The following is a 17,826-nucleotide window of genomic DNA, read 5'->3' as shown; positions in this document are numbered from 1 at the left end:
CAGCTTGCCCTACCACTGAGCCACCATGGCTCAATCCTCACTCCTCACATTTTTAATACTTTAACTTTTATTTCTGAAGCAGTAAATGTCAAGTACTGTAAGACTTTCACTTAAGAATATTATAAAAAAAAGTGACTTCAACTTCTACCAAAGTAATATTCTGGTAAGACACTTGTACTTTTACTCAAGTATTTATAGTTCATACAAGACTGATTTTGAGTAGCACTAGCTAATTTCACCGTCTCTGGGGGAAAAAGGTGCGCGGTCCCTTTAAGAGACACAAAACAGTCATGTACTTCCTGTTTGTTAGCTTCGGCGCTTACTATAGATGCTAACTGAACTGGAGCGTGAATTCTACATTATATCCTACAATACGTTTTAAAAATAGAAACACTACTCTAAGGTGCTGCAGGTTTTAGTAAAAAATATCAATAACGTTATGGCGGGAAGAAAGAGGAAAATGCCAGCGATGGCGACAGAAGTGCGAGAACAAGAAGTAAATAATAATAAACATAAAAAGCAGACGAGTGTGAAAAAAGTGAAGGAGCAGCTTCCGTGTCAAAGTCATTATTTTGTCAACAACAACAACACCACCACAGAGGACCGACTGACAGAAGAGTTCTTCAAACAACCATGCATCACTTTAGCCAAAGCTTTCCTGGGAAAGGTAATAACAGGTCATCTAATTATTCACGATTATTTTCATACTCGAATAATCGCTTATTTCCTCGATTATAATTGAGTCATCATTTGGCCTCCAAATTATTGCGTTTTAATGATTTGTTCACCATCTATCACTATGAATTTGGATCCGCGATGATTAATCGATTACTCATTGGATGCTTCCTGAAGTGTTGGATAGATGTCCCTTAAATTATCCCTTTACTGAATTATTCTCAACACACTTTACATGTATTTTTATTCCAGGGTAAGAAAAAAAAACAATGACAACATTAAAATATGTCTGAAATAAATATTAATATAATAATTCAAATTTAAAAATTAAAATTAAATTAAATATTGTGCCTAGTTAATGTACATCTCCACCCAACTGCTCAAATTTGCGACTTTATTTTTGATTATATATAAATCAAATTTGCGTGTTTCTCTTGAAATATAATAAAACAAATTATGATTTGAGGATCTCTTTTTGAAGTGTGGTAATCACTGACCCAATATTTTTAAACCATTTAATTGGATGAAACAATTGATTGATTTAGAATGTAAACAACATTCTTATCAGTGTATAAATAAATTGATATTTACAGCCTTTATGAATGAAAGTCCTTTGAATTTTTGAGATATGGCCAAAAATACAAGGATAATGTATAATAGTATTTATTCGCTAGTAAAACAAATCTGAGGTTAAACAAAAGCAGTTATATATTATATAACCATAAATTGCATACTGATAAATTGGTATTTTCCAAATATGTTGTGAAATTATGGAATTATTGTTTACATCTCATTAGAAACTGAATAACTGCATTCATGAGTTACACAGATCAACATTTTATGGACTAAATGATTACTTGATTAATTGAGAAAATAATTGCTTGTGAAAATACTTGATAGTTACAGCTCAAACTGCATAAAGTTATTATTATTATACATATCATTTACTTGGTAAATTTAATTTACATTTTGACATAATATTTATTTTTGCAGATGGATGATCATATTGATTAACTAATTACCTCATAATTTGCCATGTCCCTGCAGGTGTTGGTGCGCAGGTGTGCGGACGGTGCCGAGCTGCGTGGGAGAATAGTGGAGACTGAGGCTTACCTGGGAGGAGAGGACCGAGCCTCACACTCGGCAGGGGGCAAACGCACAGAGAGGAACACGGCCATGTTCATGAAGCCTGGTACCATTTACGTGTATCCGATTTATGGCATCTACCTCTGCATGAACATCTCTAGTGAAGGTAAGATTAGAACAATTTAGGTTTGTTTTGGTTCTCTTCCAGGGGTTTATCATTAAGGTGACATTTAACCTTTAATTCAGTGATAAAGTGAGTTTGTATTTTCCATCGTGTGTGGGTAAAGGGCAAAAGGAAGGAGACAGAGTGGAGCCATGCTGACTGATGCATATTGTGTGCTGTTTGTCACAGGGGAGGGTGCTGCTGTGCTACTGCGCTCTGCCGAGCCCCTGCAGGGCCAGTCCATCATGAAACAGCTGAGGTCAGCCAGACGGAAAGAAGGAGCCCGACAACTTAAGGACAAAGAGCTCTGCAACGGGCCGTCTAAGCTGTGCCAGGCTCTGAATATACCTCGCTGTTTCGACCGCCGAGACCTCGCCTCAGATCCAGAGGTGTGGCTGGAGGGGGACCCAAACGCGACTCTGGCAGAACCACGAGATATAGTGTCGGCGCCGCGCGTCGGAATCGAGTCCCATGGCGAGTGGGCGAAGAGGCCATGGCGGTTTTATCTTCGAGGGCATCCCTGTGTTAGTGTAGTGAACAAAGAGGCAGAAAATCAGCCTCAGTCTGGAAATGACTTGGCTCCCTCAGATGAGCAGCCTGACAAAGGACAGAACATTATCAAAAAGACACAACAGGAGTTTTCCTAAAATTACTCTGTTCCACTTCACTATTGAGTTTTCTGTCAGTTGTGGTGGGATATACCACTTCTTTTGAAAAACCTTCATTATATAAAAAACCTCTCTGTAGTTGTAGAAAACTCTCAAGCTGATTATCAAAATAGCTAGGTTAGCTCCACGGAGGCAGCCGTCAAAGGACAAACTTTAACTTCTCTTCAGTTTTTATAACTATAACTGAAGTCTACACAGGTTCTTCAATTCAGCTGCAAGATGCAGCTTCACCAATAAATATGGCTAAATCATACACTGTACCTTTAACTTTTGTAGTACAAATCCACAAAATGAATATTCAAGTCAAATAGCGTATGACTTAGCTGTAAAAGTACCAAGAAATGTTTCTGGTCCGTTTTAAAAGTTGGAACTTGTTTTCTCTTCCTTGAGGTTTATTTATGGAACAGATCATAAATTATGGCAGCTACTGTACAGCAAGACTCAATCGATCAGCGTCTATAAAATAAATCTGTTCTGAAACGTACCTCCAGTCTCTGGTCTCCTTCGTTCAGCTCATCCATCTGTTTTTTAATAAACACTCATACTTGGCCGATTCTCCTCTCAGTGATTCTGCAGATGTCTGGAACGCTCCGCTCTCCTCTTAAGCAAAAACAGGCCGTCTCATGTTCGAGTTGAGAGTCTTGCCATCTTTCTCTGTCTCCACCTCTGGGGTTCCTGTGAAGATGTAGCTAAAAAGGCCTGGAATGATCGTTATTACTCGGCGTGCCTCCATCTGTGGTCAGGCACAGATGGTCGGACACATCTGGGAGAGGGGACGGTGAAGTGAAACCCACCAATCTGCAACATTCACACGCAACATTTCTGGTATGTACAAAATAATTTAATACTGTAAACAAACATTTGGCTCATAAAACACTTCTGTAAACACAGATTCAGCTGATTTTTTAAAACAACACATCCGTGTCACTACTCCATCGGCGACTGGAAGATTGAGATGATGGGGTCCTCGTGGTTGGTCACCACGAGGACGCTGCGGAACTTGTCAAACAGCGTCTTGAGCTGCGAGCGCCGCATGTTCTCGTTGTACATGATCTCTTCCAGGTGATGATGTCCCCGAAAGTAGTGTAGCAGCCTGAAATCAGTCAACACAAACAGGCAGAAGAACAACTTGAGTTGAGAGCTGGAGATTCACTGGGTTCAGCTGAGTAAATCCACCGCGAGACGGGGCGACACTTAAAGAGGTTTTTATTTTGAATGTCTCCACAGCTAATGACCAGTGAATTATCTCAACAACTGCTGAAATTGGATTTTTTCAATTTTATGTGAGAGCAATTAAGACTCTCTTCTCCAAATATAATCTTATTTCCCAAGAGAAAGAGGTAATTTATTTATAGAAAAAATGAGTCACTGGTTCTTTGCTGAGACTTAGTCCATCTGTTCATCCAACTGCCATAAAGCAGAAACAGCAGGACCTCAAGGAACATTCGATGCAAACACTGCAATACACTCTCAAAACTGTACAGTTCTGAACGTTGGTGGGAAAGTTATTGAGTCTGACCACCAGGAATTTCCAAATTCCTGGGTTTCACCACCAGAATTTTTTCAGGAATTTCCAGATTCCTGAGTTTCCAACATCAACTTCTGGATCTGAAGAAGCCTCTTACATGAGAAGTAGAACATCTTGAAAACAGTCATGACAGTTGCTCCAGACTTAACAACTTTTGGACAATGACATATGCTATTTGAATGTATGAGGATATACAGTAACATAATATGATTAGTAGGGATTCACGATATTATTGACAGATATTGGGTTTGAAATGTATTATCGGATATCGGCATTAACTATTGACTCAAAGAATAGGCTGCTGCCTTCTTTACATCTATGCTTATTTATGTTTATTTATTTTACACAACAGAGAAAATGTATAACTAAATCTGCTGGAAAATTCAAATTAGGTTACACTAAAGAAAAGACTAAATGACCTCAGTCTAAGTTATCAGATGTTTTGGCAGATCAGATATCGGCAAAAAGTCCAACATGGTGCTTCTCTAATCATTCCGGATGACATGAACCCACTTTTTCCAAGTCCAACACCAACGTTGATTATTATTGATATGTATCTCAGTTTTTGGTGAAATCTTTCCGTTTGGTCGACCCAGGGCATTAGTGACATTCATAATAGTGACATTGTAAACTTGAATTTCTACAGATTTCAGTCTGATACAGTAGCACACGGCTAAAAAAAACAGCATTTCAAAAACATAATTCAACAACTGAGTGATAGAATTATATTCTGTTCTGTTCAACCAACTGACAGAATTCAGTAAAAATGAAACCAATGATTTTGACCAGTATTGGAATTTGAGACAATGCCAAAACTGAGTATCACATCACAGCTTTTTTTTTAAATACTATGTCTGTCAGAGACAGGATTAATTACCTGGCAAACATTCGCAGATCCTCAGGATTTTGTGCAGCGGGGATGTTGAGGATCACCTGCCGCTCGTGCTCCGACAGGCTGGCGAGCAGCGTCTCCGTCATCCTCTTGTTCAGCGGTGAGTCTCCACCGGGCAGCAGCTCCGCACTGGAGTTGTCCATACTGGGACTGGTGAGGGTCATGTCATCACTGCTGGCTGGACACAGAACATACAAAAAGATTAGCCCTGACTCCACCTGTGCGGAACAGAGTGAGATGAGGCGGGACTAACTTGGAGAACCGAAGCTGAGAGCACTGGGCGTGCTCAGACTGCGGCTCCCCACTCTGGCGACCAGCGGAGGGTCGTCGTCCCTCAGGCCGGGCTCGTCCTCGCTGGGCGGCACCAGCAGGCAAACGTAGGTGTGCAGCTGGATCAGCAGGCGGCGCTGAAGCATCCACACCACCATCTGGATTAGCTGGGCCTGGTCAGGAACAGAGCGTACACGTTTGAGTCACGTTTGCTTTCAATTATCTGCTGCTGACGTAAAAAAAGATCCACGGGAAAGAACCACAGTTTAGGTCTCATTCTCATAAGAAAAGGAGGATGCGGAGAGGAGAGCTCATGTCCCTTTGGCATTTATAATTCATCACTGATGTTCAAACAGCTGTCAAAATAAGACGGGTCTGAGATGATCTCCAGATGTCCCTACACCTACGAGACACAGTCTACATTTACAGTGAAATCTCTATAAATACACAGAATTTAAATCTAAAAATGTTCTTCATTATTAACAACCCTTTTTATATACAGTATGAAAAAAAGGTGTTCATTTTCCTTGTAGTATAAAACACATACATTTTTTTTAAGAGATCGGTCTGCCCATTTTTATAATTTTACATTATAAAATTGCAGGATTTCACAACATAGAGAACAAAGGTCATAAAGTTTATGTATTGAACATGATTAGAACGTCTCCTAACGTAGCGTTCTACACCATTATCCTGCTGTAAACTCCCTCTTCTTCAGCCAGGTAACTTCCACCCAAGTTTCCCTTACTCATTTGAAGGGTCAGAATAATGGTACCTCTTGTGCAGGAGCCTCCAGTGGGTTTCTGAACTCGGCCAGTGAGACGGGGAGAGAGAACTTGGCTAACATGGTGGGCAGATCATGACCAGGAAATTGCTGGGCAAAATGCTCAGCCAGTGACGAGTATCTGTCCAGAGAGAAAGAGACAGCACACACGTGTTTATAACACAGCATTTTCCCACAATGCTGTAAAGGAAAAGTCCATCAACACTCACAGGCCGATGTTGGCATGAGGCGACAGCATGTACACGTTGTTCTCACACAGTGGGTAGATGATGATGGCTTTGCCCCAGTAAACCAAGTGTACAGCAATTTGAAAAATCTGAGGGAGGATTTTTTTTTTTAATTATTAACAGGCTTTAAAACCATCCAAAACACAAAATACTTCACAAATGAAATCATTTCTATGAAAGAAGAGCCCTCAGAGATCACAGACCTCCGCCAAGGCTGAAACCTTTATAGCTTTTACCCTCTTACATAAACATGACAAGATTCATCCTGATTTGTTAAAATGTCGCTGACATATACCCATCTGAAATTGCCAAATGAGGCTGAATCATGTTTAGATTTGACAGAGATACGATTTTATTTTTTACAATTTACAAAATACATACTTGTGTGATCACCTACCCATCATGACATATTCAGATTGATCCATCAAAAACTGTCGACAGTAAGTTGCAAACAGCTTATGGAAACATAACCTCCTTGGCGGTAACTTGGAGCTGTCCAAGTACATATGTTGTCCACCAGATGGCAGTAAGAGACCATTAACTTTAACATCTTAAAGGGGACATATTATACCCTATTTCCCCAATTAAAATAGTTCCCTGGTGTCCTAATGAACATGTCAGTGACATGCTTTGGTCAAAATACCATAAGGATGAAGCACCATAGCAGTTCAATAACCCTGCTAAACCCGCCCCTTTCAGAACGCTCTGTTTTGTGTGTAGTCCCTTTAAATGCAAATGAGACACAGGCAAACACACACCCGCCCACTTCTTCCAGGGGGTTTCTGATTTGTCCTCTTTACAGCACTCACTCTCTCAGCTCCTGTTCCCTCAGCTCCATTCCTCCCCCCTCCCTCCACTAGTTCTCTAACAGCGAGAGTGCCGTCACAGGAAGAGACTTCTGACACAAGGATCGAGCCGAACGCTGCCGAACTGTAAATCAGTTAAAAAAGACTTGGGGACAGCACCGCTGATCGCCACAAAATGTGTGTGTTTGTACGTCGGTGAAATACGGCCACAGTCTGATGCGAAGTAGTGCGAACACATGAACACACATTTGCTGACTTTATCTGGCACATTAGCTTCATATATAAAATCCTCTGAGGCTGGAAGTTTGTGTAAAACACTGTGCTCCACTGTGCAGCCACGAACAGTACACTTGTCCCTCCGCGTTGACATAATACCGCTCTTCCTCCCTCGCCTGCACTATCGCAGGGACAAGGTAGAGCTAAGGTGGAGCTCTCTAAGTAAACTTACTGGTGGGTGGTAACATTCGCGGTGAAATGCGCATGCTGCCGTCATAAGCGCAGGGAATTCAACATTGTGTGTTTTATCGCCTATACTTAAACTAAAGGGGACCACGAAAAGATGACTGAGTATTCTTTTTCCACACTTTGGCAACTGTTAGGGCCTCCAGAGTCCCAAATATAAGTATTGAAATGGTTAAAATGTTGATTTTGCATAAAATGTCCCCTTTAAGTGATATAAGGGCAGCAACTAAAGATTATTTTAATAATCAAGTACTTGTTCAGTCTGTAAAATGTCAGAAAATGTTGATCAGAGTTTATCAAACCTTGAAATAATGATGTTGCCAAATGTCTTGTTTTATCCACAAACCAAAAATGTTATTTAAAGTTTTAATGATTTCATATGTCAAACGGGGAAAAGAAACCAGAAAATATTCACATTCAAGAAGCTGATAAAATCTGAGATCTTGTTTTAATTATTAAAAACAAGCAAATTGATTAATTACCTATCAAAAAAAATTTGTTTCCCTGGTGCTTTGTCAGTGTGTAAAAGTGCAGTGGTGTTGACTTGTGGTGCACCTGAAGCAAGGCCAGGTCAGCGTCCTGGGCGAGCTGCTGCAGGTTCTTCACCGCCGAGCACGTCTTGATGAGGCGCACCATCGCGGGCGAGCAGTCCAGGGGAAGCTGGCTTAGCAGAGCCTTCTCACTTTCCAACAACAGCAGAGCGTGGTAAGGTCTGCAGGATCAAACGACACATGAACTTACAGATGCACTCAATTCAAGACGGCGACAATCAATCTGACATGTCATGGACCAAACGATGAATTACTGTGAGAATGTGATTTCATATGTTATTTGTTTCTTCTCTCTTTCTTTCACTTAAAGAGATGTGTACAAATATATATATATATATACACATACAGTACATGTACTGTATATATACACAATGATGCTTTTTATGTGGTTGGTTTTATTCCATGTCCATGTTTTGATGTGGAGGAGCTGCTGTGACTCTTAGTAGTAACTATTAAAAAAAAAAGAAAAGAAATAAAGCTGACCACAAAAACATTACGGATAATATATATATTTTTTTTTTTTTATTTCACTAGAACTGCAGACATTCTGCAAAGCCAGATTAGTTAGTTGCTACATGAAAATTAAAACAAAAATATAAATGTGATAAAACAATAAATGTGGACGTTTTATCAGTTCTCATGTATTAAAAAAGTTTTCTCCGCATCAATACTGTAATGTACTTTATATATAGTGTAGCACTTTATAGCTTGGCTTACTTGAAGCACTTACTTCTAGCTCTTGTTTGTACCAAAATGTTTAAATGCACTTGTAATGCATTGTAAGTCGCTTTGGATAAAAGCGTCTGCTAAATGACATGTAATGTAATGTAATGTACATTACATAACATTGAATTACTGTTCTGCAAAAGTACAAAAAAAATACAAATTATCAATAAAAACAACAGAATAAAAATGCAAACACACCTGATAGCTTTGAGGCTGCGCTCCAAAGCCTCTGGGGGAATGTGATTGCCACCAATCCTGTGGATCTTGTGAGGTAAACAGAAACTCACCTCCAGCCAGTTGTTGATATGTAGTCGCACCACGCCAGTCGTACACAGGCTGACAAAAACATCAACATGACATGAATCAGTTTAACATAAATCCTTATTTTTCTTGCTGAATAATTGTAAAAAAGAAGAGGAAAAAAAACTTTTTTATAATTTAACATTTCTTAAAACAAAAATGGGATCAAAGTGGATCAATCAACACAACAGTTGCTGGGCAGATATTTAGTCAACACGACTAAGCATTTCTAGCACGGCTGTATACTGAAATATGTATTTATTTTCTTTTAAATCTATTTAACCTTAATTTATACGGCCTATCTCATTGAGACGTAGTTGACTGGAGCACTTTTTAGCATCAAAAAGCCTCTTTTCTGTCAAAGTGGACTAAACAATAACAGGAGGCCAGTTAGTGTTGTCCCTTTTCAAGATATTCTTAAGAGATTTCTTGTTTTTATGTGAAAGGGGTACCAAAAGAAAAACTTCATGTCATGCCTGGTAAGAAATAGTGCCTCGTCGTCACACACCTGTCATACGCCTCCTTCAGGTCCTTGGCTAGTTTGCATTTGGGAAGAATTTGCCTGAACGGGGATTGAGGGCTTCCATCTGCTGTCGTCAAAGAAAAACAGAGAGTCTTGTCAAAACAAAGTCTCATATCTGACCAACGATGAGGCGTCAATGTGTGTGTGTAACTTTGAAATGGAATGGAATGTTTCGTTGTCTGCGGCAACATTCCTGCATAACTGCGATTATTTTGACAGGGATTGAGATTGTGATTCGTGATATCAGAGGGAATTTTAACATCATTAAACATATTTAAAATGATTACTGTGTGACATTTGTGGAGATCTGTGAGAGATAAAGATATATATTTCCTTCAGTCTGTAGACTGAATAAGGTGTGTTGACATTTTGACAAACTTTTTTTGCTTTATCCCTCTTATGACCATCATGATATTCAGGCAGCCTGGCTGTTATTCAACCGTATAGGAATTACGATAAGTGAGAAGCTGACGTCACAAATGTGTGACGCGCTGGTGAATCTCGTCTGTGATTGGACGGTCATTCCGCGGAAGTCCAGAGGGGCTACCGTAATGACAGTAAATGACAAGTATATGGGCGCAAAGCTCTATTTCTCTGCTGTACGGTATCCATCCATCTGTCTTCTACCGCTTTATCCTCCATGAGGGTCACGGGGGCACACACCTTGGACAGATCACCAGACCTTAGTTTTAGAATTTTCGGTCTAGGAGTTACGGTAATGAGAAGTACGCATGCCAAATTCTGTCGGCAGCGACGATGACTGCACAAAGAGTGACACGTTATTTGTCACGACTGACAGAGGCAAGGTGGAATCATAACAGCTAAGGAAGTTAAGCAAGACGACAGTGAATGGTTGGAATATGAATATGGACGTGGAGTCGTCCTTTCAGAAAGCTCTGCAGCTTCACCTGAGTGGAGGTAAAAGTCTGATGCCACTGCCTGCCCTTCATTGGCTGAAAAGTGCATCTGTGTGTGTGTTTGTCTTACTCTCAGTCATGGTGGTGATCTCATCCTGGACGGCGAGCATCAGCTTGGCCTCTCGGGTCAGATACTGGCAGCGCCGCTCCTCGTGCTGCAGGGCTATAGCGATGCGGCGCGACAGGTTGTGCATGCAGCTGATGACGGAGGGGTCAGCGTTCGCCTGCGGACGCCAAAGATAAGAGTAAGAGGTTTATAATTAGACTGTATTTAACATGTCCTCGGTACATATTTAACTCAGTTAATACATACGCAGCCCCATGTCATTATCACTGCTTTAATTTGAAGCTTAACATTAGGCGTTGGCTCATCTTTATTAAAAATGCATTAAGCTATCAAATTACCCGAGCATATAATCAATACATTTTAATTTTTGTTCCGATTCGTTGCAATAAATGTGATTACAGTGAAGCACATGTTTTATTTCAGGTATTTTAATTTTAAATTATGAAATCCACCCCCATTTAATCACTGATACCATATTTTCTTGCCGATACTGATACCGATATCAGCCTGATTATAGTCAATTTTACATATTTTAAACCACGAAAGCAGAAAAAAAAATATATATATATTTATTCATATATATATATATATATATATTGATATTTCTTGGAACGTTTACTTTTACTACATTTCCTCTAACGGTCTTTGTTACTCGTTACTACCAAATAATATAGAGCTTGTATAGAGCTTTTCTACTCTTGATGAGCTGCTTTATACTACAGTTTTCACACATTCACCCATTCACACACTTTAAAAGTGTCTTCCACAAGGACTCATATAGACTGGCAGAGCCAGGAATTGAACCTACAACCTTCCAGTTGAGAGACAACTGAGCTACCATGACTCCTATCCTAACTCCTCACTTTTTTAATACTTTTACTGTAGTTTTTAGACTTACAGTAAATGTCATGTACTTAAGTAATATTATAAAAACAAGTGACTTCATGTCATGTTTTGTTAAGATACTTGTAACTTTTACTCAAGTATCCCTTTAAGGTTCTTTACACAAGACTGCTCTTTCTCTAGATTGTAAAGTAAGGACCAAAAACCCAGTAAATCCATTTAATTTGAATGATAAAATCACATATAAAATACACAGAAAATTGACACAAATGACACATACTATCACATTAATATAGTGTAAAAATAGTAAATAATAATAAGTAAAAATGTTTTGTTTTTTGGGGGGATTTTTAAACCCTGCTTCACATTTACTTTTAAAACGAAACAGTGACTCGGCATGGGCTGTGCCTGAGCATGATTAAGCAAAAGTAAATGTGGTCGCTCCCTCGAAATCTCACTCACACACACGGTATAGATTAACAGAACACATGTCCCACCCACAGTCAGCTGCCTTAATTGTGCTATCATTAAAAGAAATAAAAAAGCCAAATTAAGTTGCACATTTATAATATTTATACATAACATTTATAATTTTAACTGATTGCGCAAAACTGATATTTCATTTGCTCTTTTGTGCCAAATACATGAACCATATATCACAAACAAACAATAAAATCAAACAAAGAAATGTTTTCTTACCCTTAGTGCAAACACCACGTTGAACAAGATCATCGTCGGCATCTCTCTCTTAGGAGAAGGATCCGTTTTAGAAACCTGCGTGGAAAGAAAACACGTTTGAATTATTTAAATGATATGTAAGGTTTACAATAACATAGGCAGAGTGACGCAGTAGATCAGAGGTATCAAACACCCCATTGATTTAATGCGATTTATTGCATCATAAATGTTTTTATTGTGCTATATATTGTGTTTGTTATGATGGTTACACTTCATTACAAACACTTTATTCTAAAACCAACATTTTGAGAACATTATTTCAAATTTATTCAACATTTCCTGACATCTTACAGACCAAACAAGTTCTCGATCGATTGATTGTAAAATGAATCATTAGTCGCAACTAGAGGTTAATTTGTGGAAAAAAACTGACAGTCCTACAGTATAGTAATAGTATTCGTTTCTATTTGACATTTGTTTATATTAACGACATTTGTTCAAAACTTTCTTTCTATATTTTTACAGTATATAAGATGGCACACTGGGCAAATTTTCCTTTTTTGTTCTTGTGTTGTGTGATTTTTGTACAATCCTGGGCAGGACTTGAAGTTAATCATTTCATTTGTTTGATAATAATAAACCAGATTATGCCTGTGTGCAGTGTTATGCAGAACATGCATAGAGTACTTTGGGTTTTTTTTGTCTTTGAATATTTACTTGAATCCTAAATAGGTTTTTTTCTTTTAATGTTGTGTGCATTGATATAATCTGTACGAAGCAATTAATGAGATATAACTCAGACAAGTGAAATCTATTTTTTAAAGGATACCTGCTAAATAAAAAGAAATTATCAAGATTTGTTTGGGTTTTTTTTGCCCACCCAGAGTCTGAGACCCCTGCAAAAGATATTTAAATAAAAAATGTAATTTAATTTGCTTTACATTGAACAGTTGGTTTTGCACCCATCACAATTACAATAATCAGAATTAAATTAAGCATCCTATAGATTTGAATTATTTTTAAGCCACAGGTGTGAAATATGATTCACAACAGCAGATCATACACATCACATTACAAAACTTTCAAGGAACCTATCAAGGATTTCCAAGGACCTGTGGCAACCCTGAATTACTTATTTTCATGAGGCCTGTAGAGTATCTACCTGAATGATGGGAGGATGGTGCAGGAGAGTCGGGTGACCCACAAACCGAACGTTGTCTATCTTCAGTTCAAACTTCTTCCCGCACATGTCGGACTTGGTGGCGAGTATAGTGGAGAGGATGATGTCGGAGAACCTTAAAGAAATGAAGAGCAGGTGTGATGAGATGAGATAAGTGTGTGGGGCGTTGGAGACAGGTGACAACAGAGGGAAAGTATAATAAATTAGGTTGGTTCTTTCGCACTGTTGAGAGGGTTTGTGTTAGGTCGTGTGGCTACCGGAGAGAAGAAAAGAAGAGGAGCTCTCCTTAGAGAAAAAGTGAAGTCACTGTATGAATGAAGGATGTGAAAGACACTCATGCTGCAATCAAAAGGTAGACAAATTAAGCCTTTGACGTCTAGTAAAATTAAGCAGACGACAGACTTACCCCACCAACACAGTTTGAAAAGAATGTGTTTTCGTTGCTTTTATAGCATTTGATTTGCATTTAGTTTCCTTCATACTACATGCTGTAAATTGAAACTGTAATTGCATTCAATTGTGGGTTGTTTTTTTTATAGTTGTGTATATTTTCAGAAAGGCACAACAGACACAGGAAAGCAACACCAATTCACTGGATCTGCCACAGACAATTTACAAGGATTTTGTTTTGTAGATTAGGTTTGGGGGGGGAGAGAGAGAAAGGGTGGTTTAAAATAATTTGGTCTTACCCTGCTACCAACTGTTCGTCAGTTAGTGGAGATTGTTCCCTGAAATGGGAATTGGGCCATAAAAAAACGGGGAGGGGGAAGCAAACAAAAAGGAAAATGCAACACACACACACAAGACACACACACACACACACACACAGTTGGGTCGAATGCATAAAATTTGTAATGTCGATATTTGCCATGGCATATCGATTATCAAGGAAGGACGACTATATATCACCAAATTGATATTTTGATACACCCGACCAATCAGTTACAGTGGCTATTCCTAATAAATTAAAAAGTTACAAAAGTTACATTGTCTACCTTATTTGTGGCGCATCTATTACCAAACGATGGCAAGTTATTGGACTTAAAGCTCCACCTCTGAATTCCACAAGCTGCAGAGGTGGTTCAAATTTACCAGGGTCTTCGAATACATCTCATTGTCTGCTTCCATTAGCTCAACACACTGTGAATCCTGCATTACTTCCACTAGCTTAAGCTAAATAACCTTCTTTCCCTCAGTTGGAGGAACAAGAAAATTATTATAAATCATCTAATTGGGCCCGATAAGATAATTTTATGTGGGGGGAAAAATACAAAAAAGAGGACAATATCAAAAATAATTAAAAAGTGTATGCTGATGTCAGAATAAATATATATGAAGATCAAATAAATACCTTGAATCACCATCCTGATCTTCAAGACCATCGCCTGTTGTGTTCAGTGCATATGGACTTCGTTGTTTAGCTTGTGGAGAGAATAACAAAAAAATCAGTTCACCTGACAACGCGTTTGATAAAGAACTGACCGTCTGAGCTGAATGACGCCGCATGTTTTGAGTGGGTGATATGTTACATTTTAAATACTAACGAATGTCTGTTACATTCAAACCACTGTTAAATGAGTTCACGCAAATGGAAGCAAAGTCTGAAAACTCAAAGAAGCGTCCACAGACGTCCACAGGCGTTCATTAAACCTGCTCATTCAGCAACATGACTGGTAGAGAAATGATCAATGGTCTGTTGTTGGATACGGAGAAGTGCACAGTGCAGGAGTGGTGTGCAGAAAGAAAAGGCCCGTCTGTCTGCACCAGATGAGGGGCACACTCTATAATATAATATAATATAATATAATATAATATAATATAATATAATATAATATAATATAATATACTATACTATACTATAACTGCAATGCTATGACAATAGTCTGTTAAGTACACCCTCACTTAGATTTTTAAAAAAACAATGGTACAGAATTGGCAGAATAATTTGTTTAGTTTTTTCAGTTTTCGGCCAAGTGTTTCCTGATTTTTGGTTTCGGCCAACAATTTTCATTTTGGTGCATCCCTAGTTATTTTGTTTTTGCCAAAAAATATGTTTCTTGTTCACGAGTTCCCCCAGCTGTTTCCCAAAGTACATGATTTCTGTAATACAGAGTTCTGTAATGTTCTGCGTCTGTGGTTACTTGCCCATTTTGAGTTAGCTGCCCTTACTTCATGAGTCACCATAATGGTCCTTCAAAAACCCTCAGTATGCCCCATTTTTATCTCAAATTTTCAAAGCTCTGCACCAGGACGCAAAATGACGCAATTTGACAGACAGTCACCCTTCTCCAATTAGAACAATCAGAACTGGTGGAAATAAGTTGTTTTGATAAACAGCAAAGGTAAGACAACATTTCTGTTTCTCAAGTGAGTTGTTATTTTGCTCTTATTTTACGGCTGGATGCTTTAATCTTGGTTGTAAAGTGCTAAAATTGGTACCGTTGGAATCTGTGGAGTATCTGCGGTCCAGCATACACGTTTTCTTGTTTGTTTAGATAATCATGCTGATTCTCCAGTGCCGCTTTTCAATGTTTACATTGTTACAGTGTTTTCGGCTCCTGCTGTTTTGATCGATTGGTGTTTAAACTGTGTTTGGTGAACACAAGAACGTTTTTTATGAGCTTTATGACATGTTTGTTGCTGTGTGCATTGTCAGGGTCTTCGAGTGCATTGTAAGCTGCTTCCATTAGCTCAACACACTGTGAATCCTGCATTATTTTCACAAGCTCTCATGCGGTAGGGTTTAGCAAATTCAAATAATTCCAACAAATACTCAAATACAATTTATATCTAATGATGTCCATCCCCATCATATCTATATTCTTAATATCTGATATTGGACTGTGAAATATTGTGGCCTCACAGCCTCTGTTTTTCCAGAATAATCACTGAATGAGTGAGGAAGTGTGATTGACGGGGGAATGCTAATGCTAAGCCTACCTGTGAGAGATGACGGGCATTTCGCCGCTCTTTGGAACGGGTACCGGAAGAGGAGTCTGTTCCCTCGGCTGCCAGAGCTGACCAGAATGACGCTGATGGGGCTGGTTTTGTCTCCACACCTGTGCACGCTGCTTTTGGACTGGCTGTACATGGAGCTCCGGTCGTCTGGCAACCCGGCGGATGGGTTTAGCATCATTTTTGCATCCTAACCCGCTTGCTGGTTAATAACGACGCAACGAGCGTTCGATAAAAGCAGCGGTTGTTGGTGTGTTTACTGCAAGTGGGGTTGTTTAGTTAGTGTTTGTTACACTCATAAACTCATAAAAAGACACTTCGGTCAAACTGGTTGAAACTTTGAGGCCTGAAAAAAAAGAGAAGAACCTTTCCTACCGCACAGTTGTTTTGTGTCACACTGAAAGATGTTCGACCGGAAACAGAGGCGGTGGCTTCAACATTCCCCCAGCACAGCCACTTCTTCATAGAGGTTTTATGGCTACTTTAGATAAATGAATCAATAATACTTGAAACGTATCCTAATCTTACGTAAAATGATTAGAAACAAATGTAAAACAAATTTGGAAAACAAATTTTGGAAAACAGCTTGACTTGAATTGACTACTGAATTGTTTTCCCTCCTTTAATCTGACTTTAATCTCGGAATTATTTCTGATTTTAATCTCAGATATTTTTTTTTTCTCAAAATTCTGACTTTAATCTCAGAATTCTATTTTCTCTAGAAATTCTGACTTTAATTGCAGAATTCATTCTGACTTTAATCTCAGAATTTATTTTGACTTTAATCTCAGAATTCATTCTGACTTTAATCTCGGAATTCATTCTGACCTTAATCTCGGAATTCATTTTTCTTGGAATTCTGACTTTAATCTCAGATTTTTTTTCTTGGGACTTTAATCTCGAATTCTGACTTTAAATTAAAGGCAAACCTTTACAAATTAAAGTGCTGACAAAATAGAATAGAATAGTCTTTATTGTCATTGTACTGGTACAACACAAAATGACAATCACATCATCATGTATCAGTTAAACTGGGTCAAAGGTCACAAATGCTTCAACTTTCTCACTCACTCAGGATTTATATTTGAGTCACGATAGTTTGCCATCTAACTATGTGTTAAGTTATATTTTCCTCACATATCACACACATGTTTAACACATAGGAAATACCTATTATATATGTATATAGATATATATATATATATATACATACACATATATTGCATGCTTTGCATGCCACTTCAACTGATTGCACAAGGTAAACGAATACTGAATTTATGTGTTATGGTTTTTAAGTAAGTGCCCAGTCAGAGGTCTTGCTCACACCAATACCCTTGCCAGTGTTTCCACATTTTGCCGCCATTGCCCTCGTGATTCAGTTTCTTGATACACTGGTATCTTTAATTTCAGAGAACCACACCCTTTTATATCAAACTGCAAAATGTGCAGAAACGGCAAAATAACCAGCGAATATATTTTCCTTTGAAAAACACAAGTCACTGTGAAAAACCCTACAGGTTTCTAA

General features: G+C 38.6%; 2 protein-coding genes across 4 annotated transcripts; one reads left to right on the top strand and one right to left on the bottom strand.

Moving 5' to 3' along the window:
- Nucleotides 1–301: 301 nt before the first annotated feature.
- On the top strand, nucleotides 302–3,076 carry mpg (N-methylpurine DNA glycosylase). Its single transcript, XM_044051633.1, has 3 exons — nucleotides 302–667; nucleotides 1,723–1,927; nucleotides 2,114–3,076. Exons 1-3 carry the CDS (start codon nucleotides 440–442, stop codon nucleotides 2,569–2,571), a joined length of 891 nt encoding a protein of 296 aa, XP_043907568.1. The 5' UTR covers nucleotides 302–439; the 3' UTR covers nucleotides 2,572–3,076.
- Nucleotides 3,077–3,417: 341 nt separating this feature from the next.
- nprl3 (NPR3-like, GATOR1 complex subunit) lies at nucleotides 3,418–16,710 on the bottom strand. Of its 3 annotated transcripts, none has more exons than XM_044051630.1 (14): nucleotides 16,287–16,710; nucleotides 14,698–14,767; nucleotides 14,036–14,074; nucleotides 13,329–13,461; nucleotides 12,188–12,262; nucleotides 10,649–10,802; nucleotides 9,647–9,728; nucleotides 9,037–9,174; nucleotides 8,117–8,273; nucleotides 6,276–6,382; nucleotides 6,058–6,187; nucleotides 5,266–5,455; nucleotides 4,998–5,190; nucleotides 3,418–3,685 (listed from the first exon to the last, which is right to left on the bottom strand). In XM_044051630.1, exons 1-14 carry the CDS (start codon nucleotides 16,480–16,482, stop codon nucleotides 3,520–3,522), a joined length of 1,830 nt encoding a protein of 609 aa, XP_043907565.1. In that variant the 5' UTR covers nucleotides 16,483–16,710; the 3' UTR covers nucleotides 3,418–3,519. The 3 variants fall into 3 exon arrangements, with proteins under 3 accessions (XP_043907565.1, XP_043907566.1, XP_043907567.1); XM_044051631.1 differs by having other exon boundaries at nucleotides 9,647–9,725; XM_044051632.1 differs by lacking the exon at nucleotides 14,036–14,074.
- Between the last annotated feature and the right edge of the window lie 1,116 nt (nucleotides 16,711–17,826).

This window comes from Solea senegalensis, linkage group LG19 (genome assembly GCF_019176455.1).
Source record: "Solea senegalensis isolate Sse05_10M linkage group LG19, IFAPA_SoseM_1, whole genome shotgun sequence".
In the NCBI taxonomy this organism is placed as follows: domain Eukaryota; kingdom Metazoa; phylum Chordata; class Actinopteri; order Pleuronectiformes; family Soleidae; genus Solea; species Solea senegalensis.
Note: the sequence above shows the minus strand (reverse complement) of the source record. Positions and strands in the feature narration are given on the sequence as shown.

Coding starts and splice junctions, on each gene's coding strand:
- mpg (XM_044051633.1), top strand. CDS start 440: ATGGCGGGAAGAAAGAGGAAAATGCCAGCGATGGCGACAGAAGTGCGA. Junction 668..1,722: donor CCAAAGCTTTCCTGGGAAAG/GTAATAACAGGT, acceptor ATGTCCCTGCAG/GTGTTGGTGCGCAGGTGTGC. Junction 1,928..2,113: donor CATGAACATCTCTAGTGAAG/GTAAGATTAGAA, acceptor TGTTTGTCACAG/GGGAGGGTGCTGCTGTGCTA.
- nprl3 (XM_044051630.1), bottom strand. CDS start 16,482: ATGATGCTAAACCCATCCGCCGGGTTGCCAGACGACCGGAGCTCCATG. Junction 12,263..13,328: donor ACCATCCTCCCATCATTCAG/GTAGATACTCTA, acceptor CTTTCCACGCAG/GTTTCTAAAACGGATCCTTC. Junction 6,383..8,116: donor CTGACCTGGCCTTGCTTCAG/GTGCACCACAAG, acceptor ATCCTCCCTCAG/ATTTTTCAAATTGCTGTACA.